Source organism: Prionailurus viverrinus, chromosome X (assembly GCF_022837055.1).
Source record: "Prionailurus viverrinus isolate Anna chromosome X, UM_Priviv_1.0, whole genome shotgun sequence".
Classification (NCBI taxonomy): domain Eukaryota; kingdom Metazoa; phylum Chordata; class Mammalia; order Carnivora; family Felidae; genus Prionailurus; species Prionailurus viverrinus.
Genome location: NC_062579.1, coordinates 108,199,539 through 108,216,881, shown reverse-complemented (window position 1 = coordinate 108,216,881; position 17,343 = coordinate 108,199,539). Strand labels below are relative to the sequence as shown.

Sequence of the window (17,343 nt, the reverse complement as noted above, 5' to 3'; positions counted from 1 at the left end):
GAGATTTTTTTCTTTTTTTTCAACAAGAGATTCTAATAGAGACATTATTGAAGAAACCGATCCTCATTTGTCTGCTATGTGTTTATGGATGTATACGGCCAATGGCTTGAAGATATAATTTCAGTGTCACTGTTATTAATTTATTGTTATTCAAATGATCTCTTAGAGGTAGAAGTTTGAACTTTTTTTTTTTTTTGAATGTTTATATATTTTTGAGAGAGAGAGAGAGAGAGAGCACACGTGGGGAAAGAGCAGAGAGGGAGGGAGACACAGAATCCAAGGCAAGCCCCAGGCTCTGAGCTGTCAGCACAGAACCCGACTCGGGGCTCAAACCCACGAACCACGAGATCGTGACCGGAGCCGCAGTCAAGAGTCGGGACGCTTCACTGACTGAGCCACCCTGGTGCCCCTAGAAGTTTGAACCTTAAAAAATCAAGTTATCACTTCCCATCCCCCAAAACCGTTCCATGACATTTTCGCACTGGAAATAAGATTTAAAATCAAGTTACACACACACACACACACACACACACACACACACATATTAAATATGTGTATGTATATGTGTATATGTATTTCACATATATATAATTATATGCTGATTTCATTTTTAGTAAGTTGCTAATGACTCTTCTTTGTAAAGCCTGCAGGCAGAAGAAAGCTTGTAGATGCTACTAGAATATTAATTTTAAATAACTTCGTGGCCAGAGAGTCTGGCCTGGCAGTGGTTGAGTTGCCTCTCCAAATCTACTTTGGTTGGGTCAACGTCTGCGGGTGATGTCAGCCAGGAGAGTTCTCATTCGGGAACACTGGGTTTTCTGTCTCTCAAGCCTTCGTTTGCACTCGCGGCCCGCAGTTAAGGTGAAGCATTAGCTGTTTAATGTATAGTCTGATCAGAAAAACCACAGGGGATGATTTTAAATAACATTTCCTCTGTTTAAACTGAGATGGGGGACGCCCGGGTGCCTCAGTGGGTTAAGCGTCCGACTTTGGCTCAGGTCATGATCTCACGGGCTGACAGTTTGGAGCCCAGAGCCTGTTTCGGGTTCTGGGTCTCCCTCTCTCTCTGCCCCTTCCCTGCTCAAGCTCGCTCACTCTCTCTGTGTCTCTCAAAACTAAATGTTGATAAACAAACAAACGGCCGACCGAACCGAAATGGTGTGATGAGATATCCTTAGACTCGTGGATAACACTTAAAAGTAACGTGTGTGTTTTTGAGGGGCATCTCTGAGTTTGCAAGCCAGATGATGTGACTAATCACAGCAAAATGCAGCAGCCAGCCCTGGTTTTTATTGCCACTTTGCACTTGACAGTTTACAAAAGAGGGTCACGGTTGCTTCCTTAGTTAACACATTCCAGGGACCACAAACAGATGATGTGTGTCTTTCGCATGCCTTATAAGCGAAATGAAGTAAGTCATTTTCACTGGATTTACCATTGCAGATGCTGGGTATTTCAAAATTAGGTTTTCTGAACCCGAGAAGAGGCGGATGGGCACGGAGTAGGAGATGTGGCGGGTAGTTGTGTGGCTGCGTGGATATCGTGAGTTCTGACATTAGTGGGCCCGTCTTGTGTACTTTTATAGCTCGTGCTTTAAATAGCTGCTCTCGAAAGGCCTGAAGTTATACTAAAGATTTAAGAAGAGGCTAAGGTTAATGTTTACCTATTGCTAAGCTAGTATGTTCAGAATTATCTAGTGGTGGCGGTGGCTGTAGTCGTTGGGTACTGTGATTTTGTCTTTAAGCTCGTGTTCAAATGTGTCCCTGCTCATCTGTACTGTGGGCACTGAATTGCGATGATTTGGACGAATAAAATGATGCCCCTTTGATTTACATGGCTTCTCCCCAAATTTCTTGTGTTACGGAATGAGTAGGAACATTTAAAATTGGGCGATGAAGAGGGTTTTAAAAATTTTTTTTAACGTTTATTTTTGAGAGAGAGAAAGACGGAGCGTGAGCAGGGGAGGGGCAGACAGAAAGGGAGGCGGAGAATCCGCAGCGGGCTCTGGGCTCTGAGCTGTCCGCACAGAGCCCGACGCGGGGCTCGAACTCACAGACTGTGAGATCATGACCTGAGCTGAAGTCTGATGCTCGACCCACTGAACCACCCAGGCGTCCCGAAGAGGCTTGTTTTTTTGTTTTTGTTTTTGTTTTTTTAAACTGTGCTTTCAGAAGCACCCAAGGAAGCTAATTCTCAGACATTTATTTTCAAAGATTTTATTATTGTTTTTCAAAGACTGTAAAGTAATCTCTACACCCAGTACGGGGCTCAAAGTTACAACCCAATGTCAAGGTCACTCTACTGAGTGAGCCAGAATGCCCTTCAAAGACATTTATTTTCATAAGTTGTATAGTTTTGAAGATGATGGGGATACATTAAAAAGAATTTTTTTAATGTTTATTCATTTTTGTGACAGAGAGAGACAGAGCATGAGTGGGGGAGGGGCAGAGAGAGAGGGAGACACAGAATCGGAAACAGGCTCCGAGCTATCAGCACAGCTGAGACTGTGAACCCACGAACCGTGAGATCATGACTTGAGCCAAAGTTGGCCTCTCAACCGAATGAGCCCCCCAGGCGCCCCGATGGGGATACATTTTTAAAAGCACTTTTACTTGGGCGCCTGGGTGGCTCATTTGGTTAAGCGTCCAACTCTTGATTTTGGCTCAGGTCATGATCTCAACGGTTCGTGGGTTCGAGCCCTGCATCAGGCTCTGCGCTGACAGCACGGAGCCTGCTTGGGATTCTCTCTGTCCCTCTCCCCCCCCCCCCTCCCCCGTCTCTCTCAAAATAAAAAAATAAAACGTAAGCAAAATAAAAGTACTTTTACCAGAGTTCTGGCATCAGTAAAGATTTAATCAATTGTGTGTGTGGGGGGGGGGGACTGTAAATTTATGTTATTTTATCATTGTTTTTTGTTTTTTTGACCGTGGTTGACTAAGGGGCTGCAAATTAAAATTATTACAAGTTTTTTAAAAATTTATTTTGAGGGAGAGAGCACAATGGGGGAGGGGCAGAGAGAGAGAGAGAGGAAGAGAGGGAGAATCCCAGGCGGGCTGCACGCGGGTGGCACGGAGCTCGAACTCATGAACATGTTCAAGTCACCCAAGAGCTTCAGAGCTGGGGTGAAGAGTACGAAAAGGCTCCACACTTCAGGTTTTACCTTTTCCTGTCCCTGTGAGCCTCTTCATATTGCGTATTGACTTTACAAGTGATCTTAAAGACGGAGGAGTGAGCTTTCCAGGCTCGCCACGCGGCTGATGGCAATACTAAAAATTTTCCTATCTGAGCGCTACGTACCGGTGCGCAAACCCATAAACAAATATGTGTGATCCATGGAAAGGCGAGGAAGCTCGCCGCTCTCCTCGTTGGAAGCAGGTCACCTTAGAGTAAGGTGCGGCCACGATCTGAAACTTCGATGCTGCCAGTGAGTCCCAGGAGGTATTCGGCATAGGTTAGGCCATCAAACTATTTCTTTGTTCTTGTTTTGTTTTTCTACATTATCTGTTTTGTGGGTTTAGTGCTGGATGTCCTTTGTCACTGTGCTCCCAGCATCCTGGGCTCAGTGCTATTTTAACTCCGCACTCTGGGCGGTTACTGCCTCCTGCTCCCGGACGAAGAGACTTGTGGGGTCCAGGTCAAGGTTTTAAGCGCTTTCTGTGTCTCCAGCACCGCACAGAGCCTGGCATGAGATGGGAGTCTGACGATGGTTTGTCGAAAGGAATACGTGAGTGGTTCGTGTGGCTGATCGATAAATGAGAGGCATGTATGTAACGTTGGGTCACAATGTGGATTCCTGTTTTGTGTTTCCTGTTCTTTCCTTCCATCCTCTCATTTCTTCCTCCCATTTCCGATCTTCCCCTAGAGTTCCACTCGGTGCTGCTGGGGTAAAACCGTCCCACGGGTCCTGCCTTCAAAGCACAATTAAAAGGTTGAGCACCTGAGAACAGCCAGACCTGTGGATTTTCTTTCCTGAATTGGAACCTATTCATTGTCATGTGCAGTGTAAGCAAGTGGTAAAATGGTGTTGAATGCATAGTAGGTACTCAGGCCACACTTCCCAATGTGTGATTTGACGTCATATGTGTCTTTATTTTATTATTTTATTTTATTTTATTTTATTTTATTTTATTTTATTTTATTTTCATTAATGTTTGTTTATTTCTGAGAGAGAGACAGAGCATGAGCTGGGAAGGGACAGAGAGAGAGGGAGACCCAGAATCCGAAGCAGGCTTCAGGCTCTGAGCCGTCAGCACAGAGCCCGACACAGAGCTCGAACCTGTGAACCACGAGATCATGACCTGAGCCGAAGTCGGACGCTAAACCCACTGAGCCACCCAGGCACCCCTGACGTTATACGTGTCTTTAAAGGGACCTCAGAGTTCCTTTGCTCTTTGTTGCCACATCTAACTGATTAATTTTCCATTTTAGACTGTGTTAATCGCCGTATTTATCCTTCAGCTCTAGCAGGGTAGAAACTCCACCTGATACATTTTCTTACTGTTATCGCTAAAACAATTTTTAAGGTGGTTCTTTCGAACTGGATGCTCCGTGGAAAAAGAAATCTGTAGTAACAGCCAAGGCCAAAACCAAAGCATACCTGTGGTTATGTTGTTGTATGTACAGGTGCTTGCTAATGTTGGTTTTTAAAAATTGTTGCTTAAGTGGTTGGTAGAAGAGATGATCTTATTGTCCTTGAAATTTGCATTTCCCACAGTACAAATGCAATCAAGGACCTTTTCTTTTTTTAATTTTTTTTTATGTTTATTTATTTTGAGGGAGAGAGAGAAATAGAGTACAGGCAGGGGAGGAGCAGAGAGAGAGGGAGACACAGAATCTGAAACAGGCTCCAGGCTCCGAGCTGTCAGCACAGAGCCCGACACGGGGCTCGAACTCCCAAACCGTGAGATCATGACCTGAGCCGACCGGATGCTCAACCGACTGAGCCACCCAGGCGCCCCAAGGACCTTTTCAAACGTGTCGTCATCTTTGTGAAATGCCCGTTTGTGTTATTTTTTTTTCACTATTCTATGGGGTGATTTGTCTTTTTTTCTTATGGACTTTCATACATCTTTCACATATCCTTGATTCTATTTGTCACTGTGTTTCGCAAACACCCGCACATGGTTTGTGGCTTATCTCGTCATTTTCTTTATGATGTCTTTTGACGAAAGAAAAATTTAAATTTAACGTAGCCTAAACGATCAGTCTTTTATGCTTTGGGCTGCTTGTGTCCTGTATTTTCTCTGATCCGATTCCCAGTGCCGGAGGCTTTGAATCTTTACTAGTGCGTGACCATGAAAACCAAGTTCTAAGTCACCTGGCATTTGGCAGGTGCCAATAGGGCAACTGCTCTTCTCAGTTGGCCCATCTCTCAGGATCTGCACCCCCGTAATGGTTTTGGCCTCTGAGGATTTCCTTGTTTTTCCAGCTCAGCCATACATTTGAAAGTTCAAGTTTTATGGTCAAAGAGGAGATCTTCTAAGAGTTTTCCTAGTATACAAGACCTGAGATACGGACAAGGAACCACAACCTATTCCCCCGTTTGCAGATGAACCAAAAGATGGAAGTAGGGGCGCCTGGGTGGCTCCGTTGGTTAAGCATCTTCTTGGTTTCGGCTCAGGTCACGATCTCACAGTTCGGGGGTTCGAGCCCCGCATCCGGCTCTGTGCTGGTGCCGTGGAGCCGGCTTGGGATTCTCGGGTCTTCTCTCTCTGTGCGCCCTTCCCCCACTCACCCACTATCTCTGTCTCTCTCAAAATAAATAAGTAAATGTTTATCTGCCGCCTGATTGCTCACTGGTACGCTAAACCTTTAACGTCACAGTGTGACTTTTCTTTATTCTTTAACAATTTCACGTTTGTTGAGCACTTGCCATTGGAGCAGGCAGTGTTCCAAGTCTTCGTGTGTACCAATGAGTTTGCTCACTATAGCAGCCCTGTGAAATAGGTCCTATCACCGTCCCCATTTGACCAGTAAAGGAAACTGAGACGCAGGCTGTTGTAGCAGGTCGTCTAGGGTCCAAGGTCCTGCAACTTGCAAGTGCTGAGGGCGAAATTGGAATCCAGGCAATCTGTCCCTGAAGCGTGTGCTCAAAAGTACTGTGCTATATGACGTCTCTAAGAAATATTTATTTGTGTGAAATTGTGTGGAAAAAAAAATCAGAATTTTAAAAAAATGTTTTAATGTTTATTTATTTTTGAGAGAGACAGAGACAGAATGCGAGTGGGTTAGGGGCCGAGAGGGAGGGAGACACAGAATGGGAAGCAGGCTCCAGGCTCCGAGCTGTCAGCCCGGAGCCCGACGCGGGGCCCGAACTCACGAACCGTGAGATCATGACCTGAGCCAAAGTCGGACGCTGAACCGACAGAGCCACCCAGGCGACCACCCCAAAAATCAGAATTTTATGTGTATACATCACCCAAGATAAAATCCAGAATAAAACCACCATTTTAACCTATTGCTTCTGTGATGTCATTGTGCTGAATCGTTATGCACAACCTTCATCTTTTTTTTTTTTTCCTTAACATTTATTTCCAAAAGTTGAGCTTACTTCTGTTGGTTTTTCGTGATTAACTTCCCAAGGAAGGAGAAGTAGAAAAGGTGCATCCTTGGCTCCGAGGAACTTTTTTCTTACAAACACTAATTCTGCCCTTCATTTCTTTCTTTTTTTCTTTTTTTTTTGTAAGTTTTATTGAGATATAATTCACTTATCATACAATCTGCTCATTTGAGGTATAAAATTCACTGTTTTAGCACATTTACAGAATCGTGGCACCATTGTTGCAATCAATTTTAAGACATTTCATCATTTTTTTTTTATTTAAAAAAAATTTTTTTTTTTTAAATTTTTTTTTTTTTAACGTTTATTTATTTTTGAGACAGAGAGAGACAGAGCACGAACGGGGGAGGGGCAGAGAGAGAGAGGGAGGCACAGAATCAGAAGCAGGCTCCAGGCTCTGAGCCATCAGCCCAGAGCCCGACGCGGGGCTCAAACTCGCGGACCGCGAGATCATGACCTGAGCTGAAGTCGGACGCTTAACCGACTGAGCCACCCAGGCGCCCCCAAAAAAATTTTTTTTTTTTTTTTTTTTTAATTTTTTTTTTCAACGTTTATTTATTTTTGGGACAGAGAGAGACAGAGCATGAACGGGGGAGGGTCAGAGAGAGAGACACACACAGAATCTGAAACGGGCTCCAGGCTCTGAGCTGTCAGCACAGAGCCCGACGCGGGGCTCGAACTCACGGACCGCGAGATCATGACCTGAGCTGAAGTCGGCCGCTTAACCGACTGAGCCACCCAGGCGCCCCTCATCATTTCTTTTTTTAAAAAAATTTTTTAAAGTTCAGTTATTTTCAGAGAGAGAGGATGAGTGGGGGAGGAGCAAAGAGGGGGAGAGAGAGATGGAGACAGAGAATCCCAAGAAGGTTCCTCACTGTCAGCACAGACCCCTACGCGGGGCTCAAGCCCACGAACTGTGAGATCATGACCTGAACGTAAATCAAGAGTCGGACCCTCAACCCACTGAACCACCCAGGTGCCCCAACATTTCATCCTTCCTAAAAGAAACTCTACCCTTCTGTCAACATGCCCTCAACTCCTCCATTTCCCTAGCCCTAAGCAACCACGAATCTGCTTGGTGTCTCTCTCCGTATACCTATTCTGGATATTTCATGTAAATGGAATAATAAAATCTGTGGCTCCCTTCACTTAGCAAAATATTTTCCAGACCCATCCATGTTGTAGCATGTATCAGCCCTTCATTACTTTATTGCCAACGAATGCTCCATTGTATGGATGTGCTACCTTTATTCTTCAGTTGATGGACGTTTGCATCGTTTCTACCTTTTGGTTATTGGGAATAATGCTATTAACATTTCTGTGCATGTTTTTGTGTGGATGTACATTTTCATTTTTTTAAGAATTTATTTTTAGATGAACTCTACGCCCAACGTGAGGCTCGAATTTATAGCCCCGACATCAGGAGTCACAGACTCCATCCACTGAGCCAACCAGGCACCCCTGTTTTCATTTGGGGGGAGGTATACGCTTAGAACTAGAATTGTGGGCCATATGGTAATTCTCTATTTAGCTTTCTTTCTTTTTAAAAAAATGTTTATTTATTTTGAGAGAAAGAGAGTGCGAGTAGAGGGGGGAAGGAGCACAGAGAGGGAGAGAGAGAATACCAAACAGGCTCTGCATTGTCAGCACAGAGCCCGATGTGGGGCTTGATCCCACGGCCGTTGGGATCATGACCTGAGCTGAAATCAAGAGTCAGATAGATGCTCAACCAGCTGAGCCACCCACGTGCCCCCTTGCCTTTTTATTATTGATTAGTAAGTGTTTATGCATTCCAGATGCATATTCCTTAAACAGATAAATGATTTGCAAATATATTCCCCCTTTCTGTGGATTGTTTTCACTTTCTTGTTGGTGTCCTTCGAAGCACAAGAGCTTAAATTTTGACAAAGTCAAATTAACTATGTTTTCTTTTGTTGCTTGTGCTTTTGATGTCATGTAGATGAAGGTTTTGCTTAATGCAAGGTCCCGAAGATTTATTCCTATATTTTAAGAGTTTTATTGTTTTTAGATCTTATGTTTCTTTTTCTTGTAATGTTTATTTATTGGGGTGCCTGGGTGGCTCAGTTGGTTAAGTGTCCGACTCTTGGTTTTGGCTCAGGTTATGATCCCACAGTTTGTGAGTTTGAGTCCTGCATCGGGCTCCATGCTGTCAGCTGTCTCTCTCTCAAAATAAATAAACTAAAAAAATGTTTTGAGAGAGAGAGCATGAGTGACTGTGGGAGAAGGGCAGAGAGGGAGAGAGAGAATCCCAAGCAGGCTCCGTGCTGTCAGCACAGAGCTAAACAGGTGGCTCAATCTCACAAGCCATGAGATCATGACCTGAGCCGAGATCAACAGTCAGACGTTTAACTGACTGAGCCACCCAGGCACCCATAGGTCTTCTGTTTCAATGTTTGATTCCTTTGCGTTAATTGTTGTATATGGTGTAAGCTAGGGTCCAGTTTTATTTTTTCCCCAACGTTATTCATTTGAATGTGGACATCGTGTTGTCCCATCACCATTTGTTGCAAAGACTATTCTTTCCTCATTGAATTGTCTTGTCCTTGTCAAAAATCAATTGATAATGTTGTGTCAATTTGGGTTCCTCAGTTGTAACATGTACCTCTCTGGTACATCTAAAATGACAGCTGTGGTGGCACCTGGCTGGCTCAGTTGGTAGAGCCCGTGACTCTTGATCTCCGGGTCATGAGTTCAAGCCACATGTTGGGTATGGAGCCTGTTTAGAAAAATACAAATCAAATGACAGTTGTGAAATCTAATGATGTGTGTATGTGTGTCTACATGTGTGTGTGTGTATACATGTATATGTATGTGTATATATCTCAACCACAAAGAGATTGGGAATGTATTTTTAATTTCCTGTTTTTTCTTGTTATGATTACAATCGATTTGTTCTGAGGTACTTAATAACATAGCGTTTTGGATGGAAGAATGAAAAACTGAATAAAATGTGATGGTGAATCTAAGGTATCTCCAGATTTCAGAAATGTTAACATTGGAAAATAAAAAAGAGCATTTTACAATAGTACTCAAATCAAGTTTTTTCTGGAGTTTGGAACACACACTTTTCTTTTCCTTCCTGCACGCTTTGTTGTGTAGGTGCTTAGAAATTACCCGAGTTCCGGGAACCTTCGGTGAATCGCCTGAGGTTATACCGGAAGTGGGTAGCTAACCGATCATGGAATCCCCCAGTCTCTACAGCTCTGTTGTCGTGTTGCAGGAGTTGCCTGCCTGGAAAATATCTTCATGCTAAGTCAGTGATCCTGGATCAGAGGCATCTCAGAAGCCTGTTCTCTGGAGGCGTGCAGAGTTCTCCATTTTTTGCTTCTAGTCGTGCTTTCTGGCTTTGGCTAGACTATCCTGTACTCTAAACTCAAACCATATCAGGCCACACGGAGTCTCCCATACCTTCACCTGCTCCTGCGCAGGCCCCTTGTTTCTTTTACTTGGAATGTCCTCCGTTCGCCGTCCACGTATTTGAACGCTGATCAGTTTTCAGGGCCCAGCTCAGATGTTACACCATCTCTGAAACTGTCCTTTTTTCTCACTTCCTCAATTTAGATGTCATAATTCTCACCTCTTACATCCTATATTGTATATTTCTATTATAGCACATACTGCAGTATATATTATGGCCGGTTGTTTATATGTTGTATCTTCTGTTAATTTTTAAGCTTTAAAAAAATTTTTTTAATGTTTATATTTTGAGAGAGAGAGAGAGCGAGCACGAGTGGGGGAGGGGCAGAGAGAGGGGGGGACACAGAATCCGAAGCAGGCTCCAGGCTCTGAGTTGTCAGCATAGAGCCCGACGTGGGGTTCAAACTTGTGAACCACGAGATCATGACCTGAGCTGAAGTCAGATGCTCAACTGACTGAGCTACCCAGGCGCCCCCATTTTGTGATGGTTTCAGAATGACCCTTTTGTTGATACTACTTAAAAAAATTTTTTTTTAACATTTATCAATTTTTGAGAGATACAGACAGAGTGTGAGTGGGGGAGGGGCAGAGAGAGAGGGAGACACAGAATCGGAAACAGGCTCCAGGCTCCGAGCTATCAGCACAGAACCCGATGCGGGGCTCGAACTCTCAAACTGGGAGATCATGATCTGAGCCCAAGTCAGACGCTTATCTGACTGAGCCACCCAGGCGCCCCTGATTCTACTTTTTAAAGCATGACACAAGTTCAGCGTGTTGCATGTGCTAAGTCATTGCTGTTTACAGATGGATAGTGTATCTGCCTCTCATATCGAAAGAGAAAAAATTACACCCCTAGAATCCCATGTGCCTTGCGACAGGATTTAGGACTCAAGACCTAATTTTATCTGAGTTCTGCACATCAGCAACAGGGAACTTTCAAAGAGATGATGGCTAAAAGTAAGCATCATTGTTAAGAATTTCAGGCTGGAAAAATAATGGTGTTTCTTGCAAAAGATTGTTGGTAAACAATCTTGGTATAGTTTGGAATGAAACTCTTCCTGGAAGGAAAGGGCAGGTGATGGAGACCTCCCTAGTTAGTAATTTGCATTAGAGCTAATTGTGTATTTTCTTCCGAGGGCAGATTTTAGACCGTCTGTCTGAAGAAGGCTAGGGGACCGAATAGATAGGGCTGTAAAAGCTTCTGCTAAATCTACTGGATTCTACCACGGGTCTGAGCAGTGCTTGCTGCCTCGTGGTTGTTCAGTGTGAATTTCTTGAATGAATACGTGTGAATGGGAGCCTCTCCGAGCCTGTTTCCTCATCTGGAAGGTGAGGGTTTTAATACACATCTTGGGAGTTTGTTGTTGAGACCAGAGAAAATGCATCCAAAATGCTCTGTGCTGTGCCTGGGACATAGTAGGTGCTCGGCAAATGACGTGTACTGCTAATCATATGCTACAGTTTTCCCGTCTGTTTTCATCCTGGCGGTGGCCATGGAAGAGACTGGATCCCTCCAGCTGACGGTTCTGTTGTTTTCCCTTCTATTTTAATCTGAGCTCCGTTTTTGCTTCTTATTCTTAGGAAAACTTGAGGATATAGTGGTGTTTGGCCTTTGAAGCAGTTTGTTTGCCGTGGTTCTTTCGCGCCCGGACAGAATGGCGTGTGTGTGCAGCACGGTTCAGAACTCCGTTTTCTTCTATCGTCTAGGGACAGAAACCCCGGAGAAAGGATAAACGTCCCTGGGAGAGAGCGTCACTGTGAAACAAAGCTCAAGGGTTGGAATTATTGCTGTTACACAGCAGGATGTAGAGTAAAAACGCTTTCTATAAAATGAGAATGCTTATAGGGCGCCTGGCGGGCTCCGTCAGTGGAGCGTGTGACTCTTGATCTCAAGACTGTGAGTTCAAGCCCCGCGTTGGGTGTAGACATTACTTATTTTTTTTTTTAAAGTAGGTTTCGTGCCCAACGTGAGGCTTGAACTCACAACCTTGAGATCGAGAGTCACGTGCTCTACCCACGGAGCCAACCAGATGCCCTGGGTGTAGAGATTGCTTAAAAATTTTTTTTAAAAAAATATAATTTATTGTCCAATTGGCTTCCATACAACACCCAGTGCTCATCCCAACGGGTGCCCTTGCCCATGGGTGATCCATGCCCATCACCCACTTTCCCCTCCCTCCCACCCCCATCAACCCTCAGATTATTCTCAGTTTTTAAGAGTCTCTTATGGTTTGCCTCCCACCCTCTCTGTTTGTAACTTTTTTCCCCCCTTCCCCTCCTCCGTGATTTTCTGTTAGAGATTAGTTAAAATTTTTTTTACAAATCTTAAAAAAAAAGAAAAATGAGAATGCTCGTAGATGCCAAGTTACCTAACTTTCTAAACTACCATTTTCCCTCTAGGGGTTGATAAACCCAGTGGAGTTGTGGTTCCTTGGAATGGAAATACATACTCACATCATGGAGGCATGGACTCTTGGAGAAGTAGGACACGAGAGAGAGAGCATTTATTCCGACCCAGCTGCGTGCTTGGTTGTCCTCGCCAGCCTCCTTCCCACAGAGCAGCTCGGCCTGTGTTCAAACCCTATTTGTGACGGGGGAGGGCTGCTCTGTCTACCTCCCATGGCAGTCATTTCATCTACAGAGCATTCTGACTTGTATTTTTTATTTATTTTATTTCTTTATTAAAACGACTTTTTTCCATGTTTGTTTAGTTTTGAGAGGAAGAGAGGCTGAGCATGGGCGGGGGGAGGGGCGGGAAGAGAGGGAGACACAGAAGCAGGCGCCGGGCTCTGAGCTGTCAGCACAGAGCCCGACGTGGGGCTCGAACTCATGAGCTGCGAGATCAGCCAACCAACAAACCGAAAGTACGTGATCAAATAGCACGCATACTGCAGACATAGCCCAAGGAGTTGCATGGTGCGTATGCGTATGTGCTGGGGGATGTTGCGGTTTGCTTCAGACTCACGATTTCACAAACTACTGTGAACACGAACCTTTACTTTCACCAAGAACATCTATCCGAACTTAACAGTGTGTAACACCTAGTAGGGACTGGATAAATGTTTGTTTAAAAAAGCGAATGCATACGACATCGATCTTTAAAAACTATATTTTTTGTTACTTTTTTTTAAAGTAGGCTCCATGCGGGGCGCCTGGGTGGCTCAGTCAGTTGACTTTGGCTCAGGTCACGTTCGTGGGTTCGAGCCCTGCGTTGGGCTCTGCGCCGACGGCTCGGAGCCCGGAGCCTGCTTCGGATTCTGTGTCTCCCCCCGTCTCTGCCCCTCCCTTGCTCACGCTCTGTCTCTCTCTGTCTCTGAAAAATAAACAAACACTGAAAAAAAAATTTAAAGTGCACTGCATGCCCACCATGGGATTTGAACTCACAACCCTGAGATTAACAGTTGTGTGCTCTACTAACAGAGCCCCTAAATTCTTCAGGTTGGAATTCTGAGCTCATCTCCTCATTTACACAAACCTTTTTTTGTGTGTGTGTGTGTGATCTCTATGTCCAACGCGGGGCTCACACTCACCACCCCGAGACCAAGAGTTGCATGTTCTGCCGACTGAGCCAGTCAGGCGCCCCTGCACAACTGTCTTTTATAAAAGAAACATTCATGATCGGTTCATAATTTATGGTCAAGGCAGTAAAAACTTGTCCTCGTTTGCTTCCTAGTCTTATGTATGGAATGAATGAATTGGCAAGCACTTTACCTGTCTTTTGCTTTTAGGTTGTGCGTGGTTATGTTAGACGGTTCAAGTGCATCGTCGTCCCGCAGAGCTCTTAGTGAAGGGCTGCTCCGTCAGGGTGTTTTTACGGTGTTCGTAATCAGCTCGTTTTCGGTTTAGCAACGTTTATTCATTTTGAGACAGAGCATGAATGGGGGAAGGTCAGAGAGAGAGGGAGACACAGAATCTGAAACAGGCTCCAGGCTCCGAGCTGTCAGCACAGAGCCCGACGCGGGGCTCGAGCTCACGGACCGCGAGATCGTGACCTGAGCCGAAGTCGGACGCCCAACCGACCGAGCCACCCAGGCGCCCCGTGATCATTTCTTAGAGTTGTGACGTGTTCCCTTTCACCCATTATTTCCCCCTTTTTCATTAGTGTGGAGATGTTCCTTTTGTGGCACAATTGGGGGTGATATTTTACTATAGAAACATCAGTTTTTCTTGTAACTATGGATTTTACCTGCTCTTGGATCTCCTAGAATGGAAGGGGACCGAGAAAGCATTTGTTTTCTGAAACCGGGACAGTGAGGCTGGTGGTCTGGAGTAACTTGCTCAGCTCTTGGCCTAATTTTATTTTACGCCCTGGTGCCTCTTACTACATGAACGGATTAAAGAATTGTAGGCTAGGGACGCCTGGGTGGCTCAGTCGGTTAAGCATCTGATTTCAGCTCAGGTCATGATCTCACGGCTCGTGGGTTTGAGCCCCATATTGGGCTCTGTGCCGACAGCGTGGAGCCCGGAGCCTGCTTCGGATTCCGTGTCTCTCCCTCTCTCTGCCCCGCCCCCACTCATGCTCTGTCTCAGTCTCTCAAAGATGAATAAATATTAAAACAAAATATAAAATTTTTAGGTTTATTTATTTATTTGGAGTGGGGGAGGGAGGGACAGACAAAGAAGAGAGAGAATCCCAAGCAGGCTCCGCGCTGTGGGGCTCGAACCCATGAACCGTGAGGTTATGACCTGAGCTAAAGTCAAGAGTCGGGCGCTTAACTGACCGAGCCACTCAGGGGGCCCCACAAACACATTCTTTGATGTGAGGAAACTTGTAGCATTAAACAAATAACTGTTCAGCAGTCTGGATGTGAAGGCTCACAGATGGAAATGCACGGGCCTGGGCCTGGGATGTAGCAGGAATCTACTTTTTAAAAATTTTTTCTTCCAACGTTTTTATTTATTTTTTGGGACAGAGAGACAGAGCATGAACGGGGGAGGGGCAGAGAGAGTGGGAGACACAGAATCGGAAACAGGCTCCAGGCTCTGAGCCATCAGCCCAGAGCCCGACGCGGGGCTCGAACTCACGGACCGCGAGATCGTGACCTGGCTGAAGTCGGACGCTTAACCGACTGCGCCACCCAGGCGCCCCAAGGAATCTACTTTTTTAATGACAAGACGTTTTGGGGAATTGACTGTTATGTCCTGACAGATTGCAGATTTTTAATGGCACGCGTTTTATGAAAATGATACGTCACTGAATTTTTTTTTTTTTTTTTTTTTTATGTTTTACATCGGGAGGATTTATGTGAGGGTGGGTCATTCCATGACTGATACCCATTACGCTGTCTAGGGTGGACCCACCGAGAACTTGGGTTTCTAATGTCCTTTCTAATGTGCCATCAGCCTGACACCACCATCTACTCGGTCTTTGAAGGCCCTTTGTGTCCGAGAGCCGTGGAAAACGTGGCTTCTGTAGGGGATGTGGAGCCACAGGCATTAAAACCAGCCATCCAAAATAGCCCTGTTTCATGACCCGTTTCCTTTAAAAAGTTATCCTTACCCATGGACCAGAGGCAGGTAGTAGGCTTTGATTTTCGGCTCCTGTAGAGTTCACTGGAAAGGGACATGAGAAATTAGCACTGAAGATCTGGGGCAACTAAAACCCACTTAGCAATGCCTGGATGTCGTTCCGCCTCTAATAATCAAAGGCAAGTTCATATGTTACCGTTTCCTGAACACCAATAAGCTGAAAGATGCGAGAAGTGCTCTGTAATCGCTAATAAGCTTTGCAGAATGAAAGGCATTATCATTATCAGAAGTAGAAGACCGTCCGCTACGGTGTCTCTGTGTGACAGTCTACCCTTTAAATAAATCGGGACGTCCTGGAGCTGGGACCTTGGCCCCTGGCTTTCTGGTGAGGGAGAGTAGCTTTTGCCCTAGGTATAGACTCTGAGAACCGGGACACTGGTCCCGCTTCCCCAGCAATATTTTCAAGAGTGCGATTTCCTTGCGGTGTAGCCCAGAGGAGTACAGGGGGAAGGGCAGCGGTGTGTGTGCGGGACCCCCGGGGTTCTTTTCGGCATGATGAGAAATCGTGCGGATGCTTCCGGCCGAGCTCCAACACGCGTGTCATCTCTCTCCCTTTCTCGTTTGTCATAGAAACCCAGCTGCTGCTCCATATGAAGGACATCAGTCATTTCTTAATGCAAGATATCGCCTTCTTGTCCGGTAAGCAGACTTTTCGTATGTTTAGACTAGAACAGTGTGTGAATTTCTTTTTGTAAATTATGTATTTCCTCACTCTCTAACGCGTGTAGTTTTGTTTTTTTTTTAATTAACTCATTTATTTTGAGAGACCGAGAGCGAGCGGGGGAGGGGCAGAGAGAGAATCCCAAGCAGGCTCCTCGTTGTCAGTGCAGAGCCCAGCGTGGGGCCCGAACCCACGAACTGTGAGATCGTGACCTGAGCCAAAATCAACAGTTGGATGCCCAACTGGGTGAGCCACCTAGGCGTCCCAAATGAACGAATTTCTTAGCAAAACGAGTGTGGTCACCCGTTTATTATATAAGTAGCCATACACATAGGTGCACGCGGAGTTTGGGAAGCACTGTTTTATTTTTTTTTTTAACTTTTTATGTATTTAAGTAATCTCTGCACACGACGTGGGGCTCAACATGACCCCGAGATCGAGAGTTGCTTGCTGCGAGGCACTATTTTAATGAACGTTTATGCATTGTGCACATGGTTGCTAAACAAATAGATGTTTACAGAATAGAGGTTTTAAGTGTGTTTCGATTCGTGATGAAAACAATCTTGCTACCCTCGTACGTTTGCCTTTCAGACACGCCTTTGGAAATCTGTGATAGTTGCAAGCAGAAGTCTGAGAGAGAGGGTGGTAACTGAGGTGACTTCCTGGAGATTTTCGCTTCTGCCGGAGCTCTGATTATTTAAAAAAAAATTTTTTTAATGTTTACTTATTTTTGAGAGAGAGAGACAGACTGCGAGTGGGAGAGGAGCAGAGAGAGGGAGACACAGAATTGAAGCAGGTTCCAGGCTCTGAGCTGTCAGCCCAGAGCCTGACGCGGGGCTCGAACTCACGAACCGAGCCGTGAGATCATGACCTGAGCCAGAGTCGGACACTTAACCGATGGAGCCACCCAGGCACCCCTCTGATTATTTAAATGTTTCTTACAAATGCCATCAAGTGACCCTAATTAAGCAGCTCGTACTAAGTTATTTTTTTTAGAGTTCCATTTACGAGAAAGTTTTACTTTTCACATATATGTTCTATGCGTTGGTGTATGTATACGCATTTGTACGTAGTTTTGAAAAATTGTGATAAAATACTCATAACGTAAAATTGACCGCCTTAACCATTTTTTAAAAAGTATAATCTCCATTTGGGG

General features: G+C 45.0%; 1 protein-coding gene across 2 annotated transcripts in view; it reads left to right on the top strand.

The window, feature by feature from the left end:
- MCF2 (MCF.2 cell line derived transforming sequence) overlaps positions 1–17,343 on the top strand; it is a 110,006-nt gene that overhangs the window by 12,288 nt on the left and 80,375 nt on the right. For both annotated transcript variants that reach the window (XM_047844953.1, XM_047844952.1), the window contains exon 2: positions 16,097–16,165. In XM_047844953.1, coding sequence (XP_047700909.1) covers positions 16,097–16,165 — 69 coding nt within the window. The remainder of the gene's footprint in view (positions 1–16,096; positions 16,166–17,343) is intronic.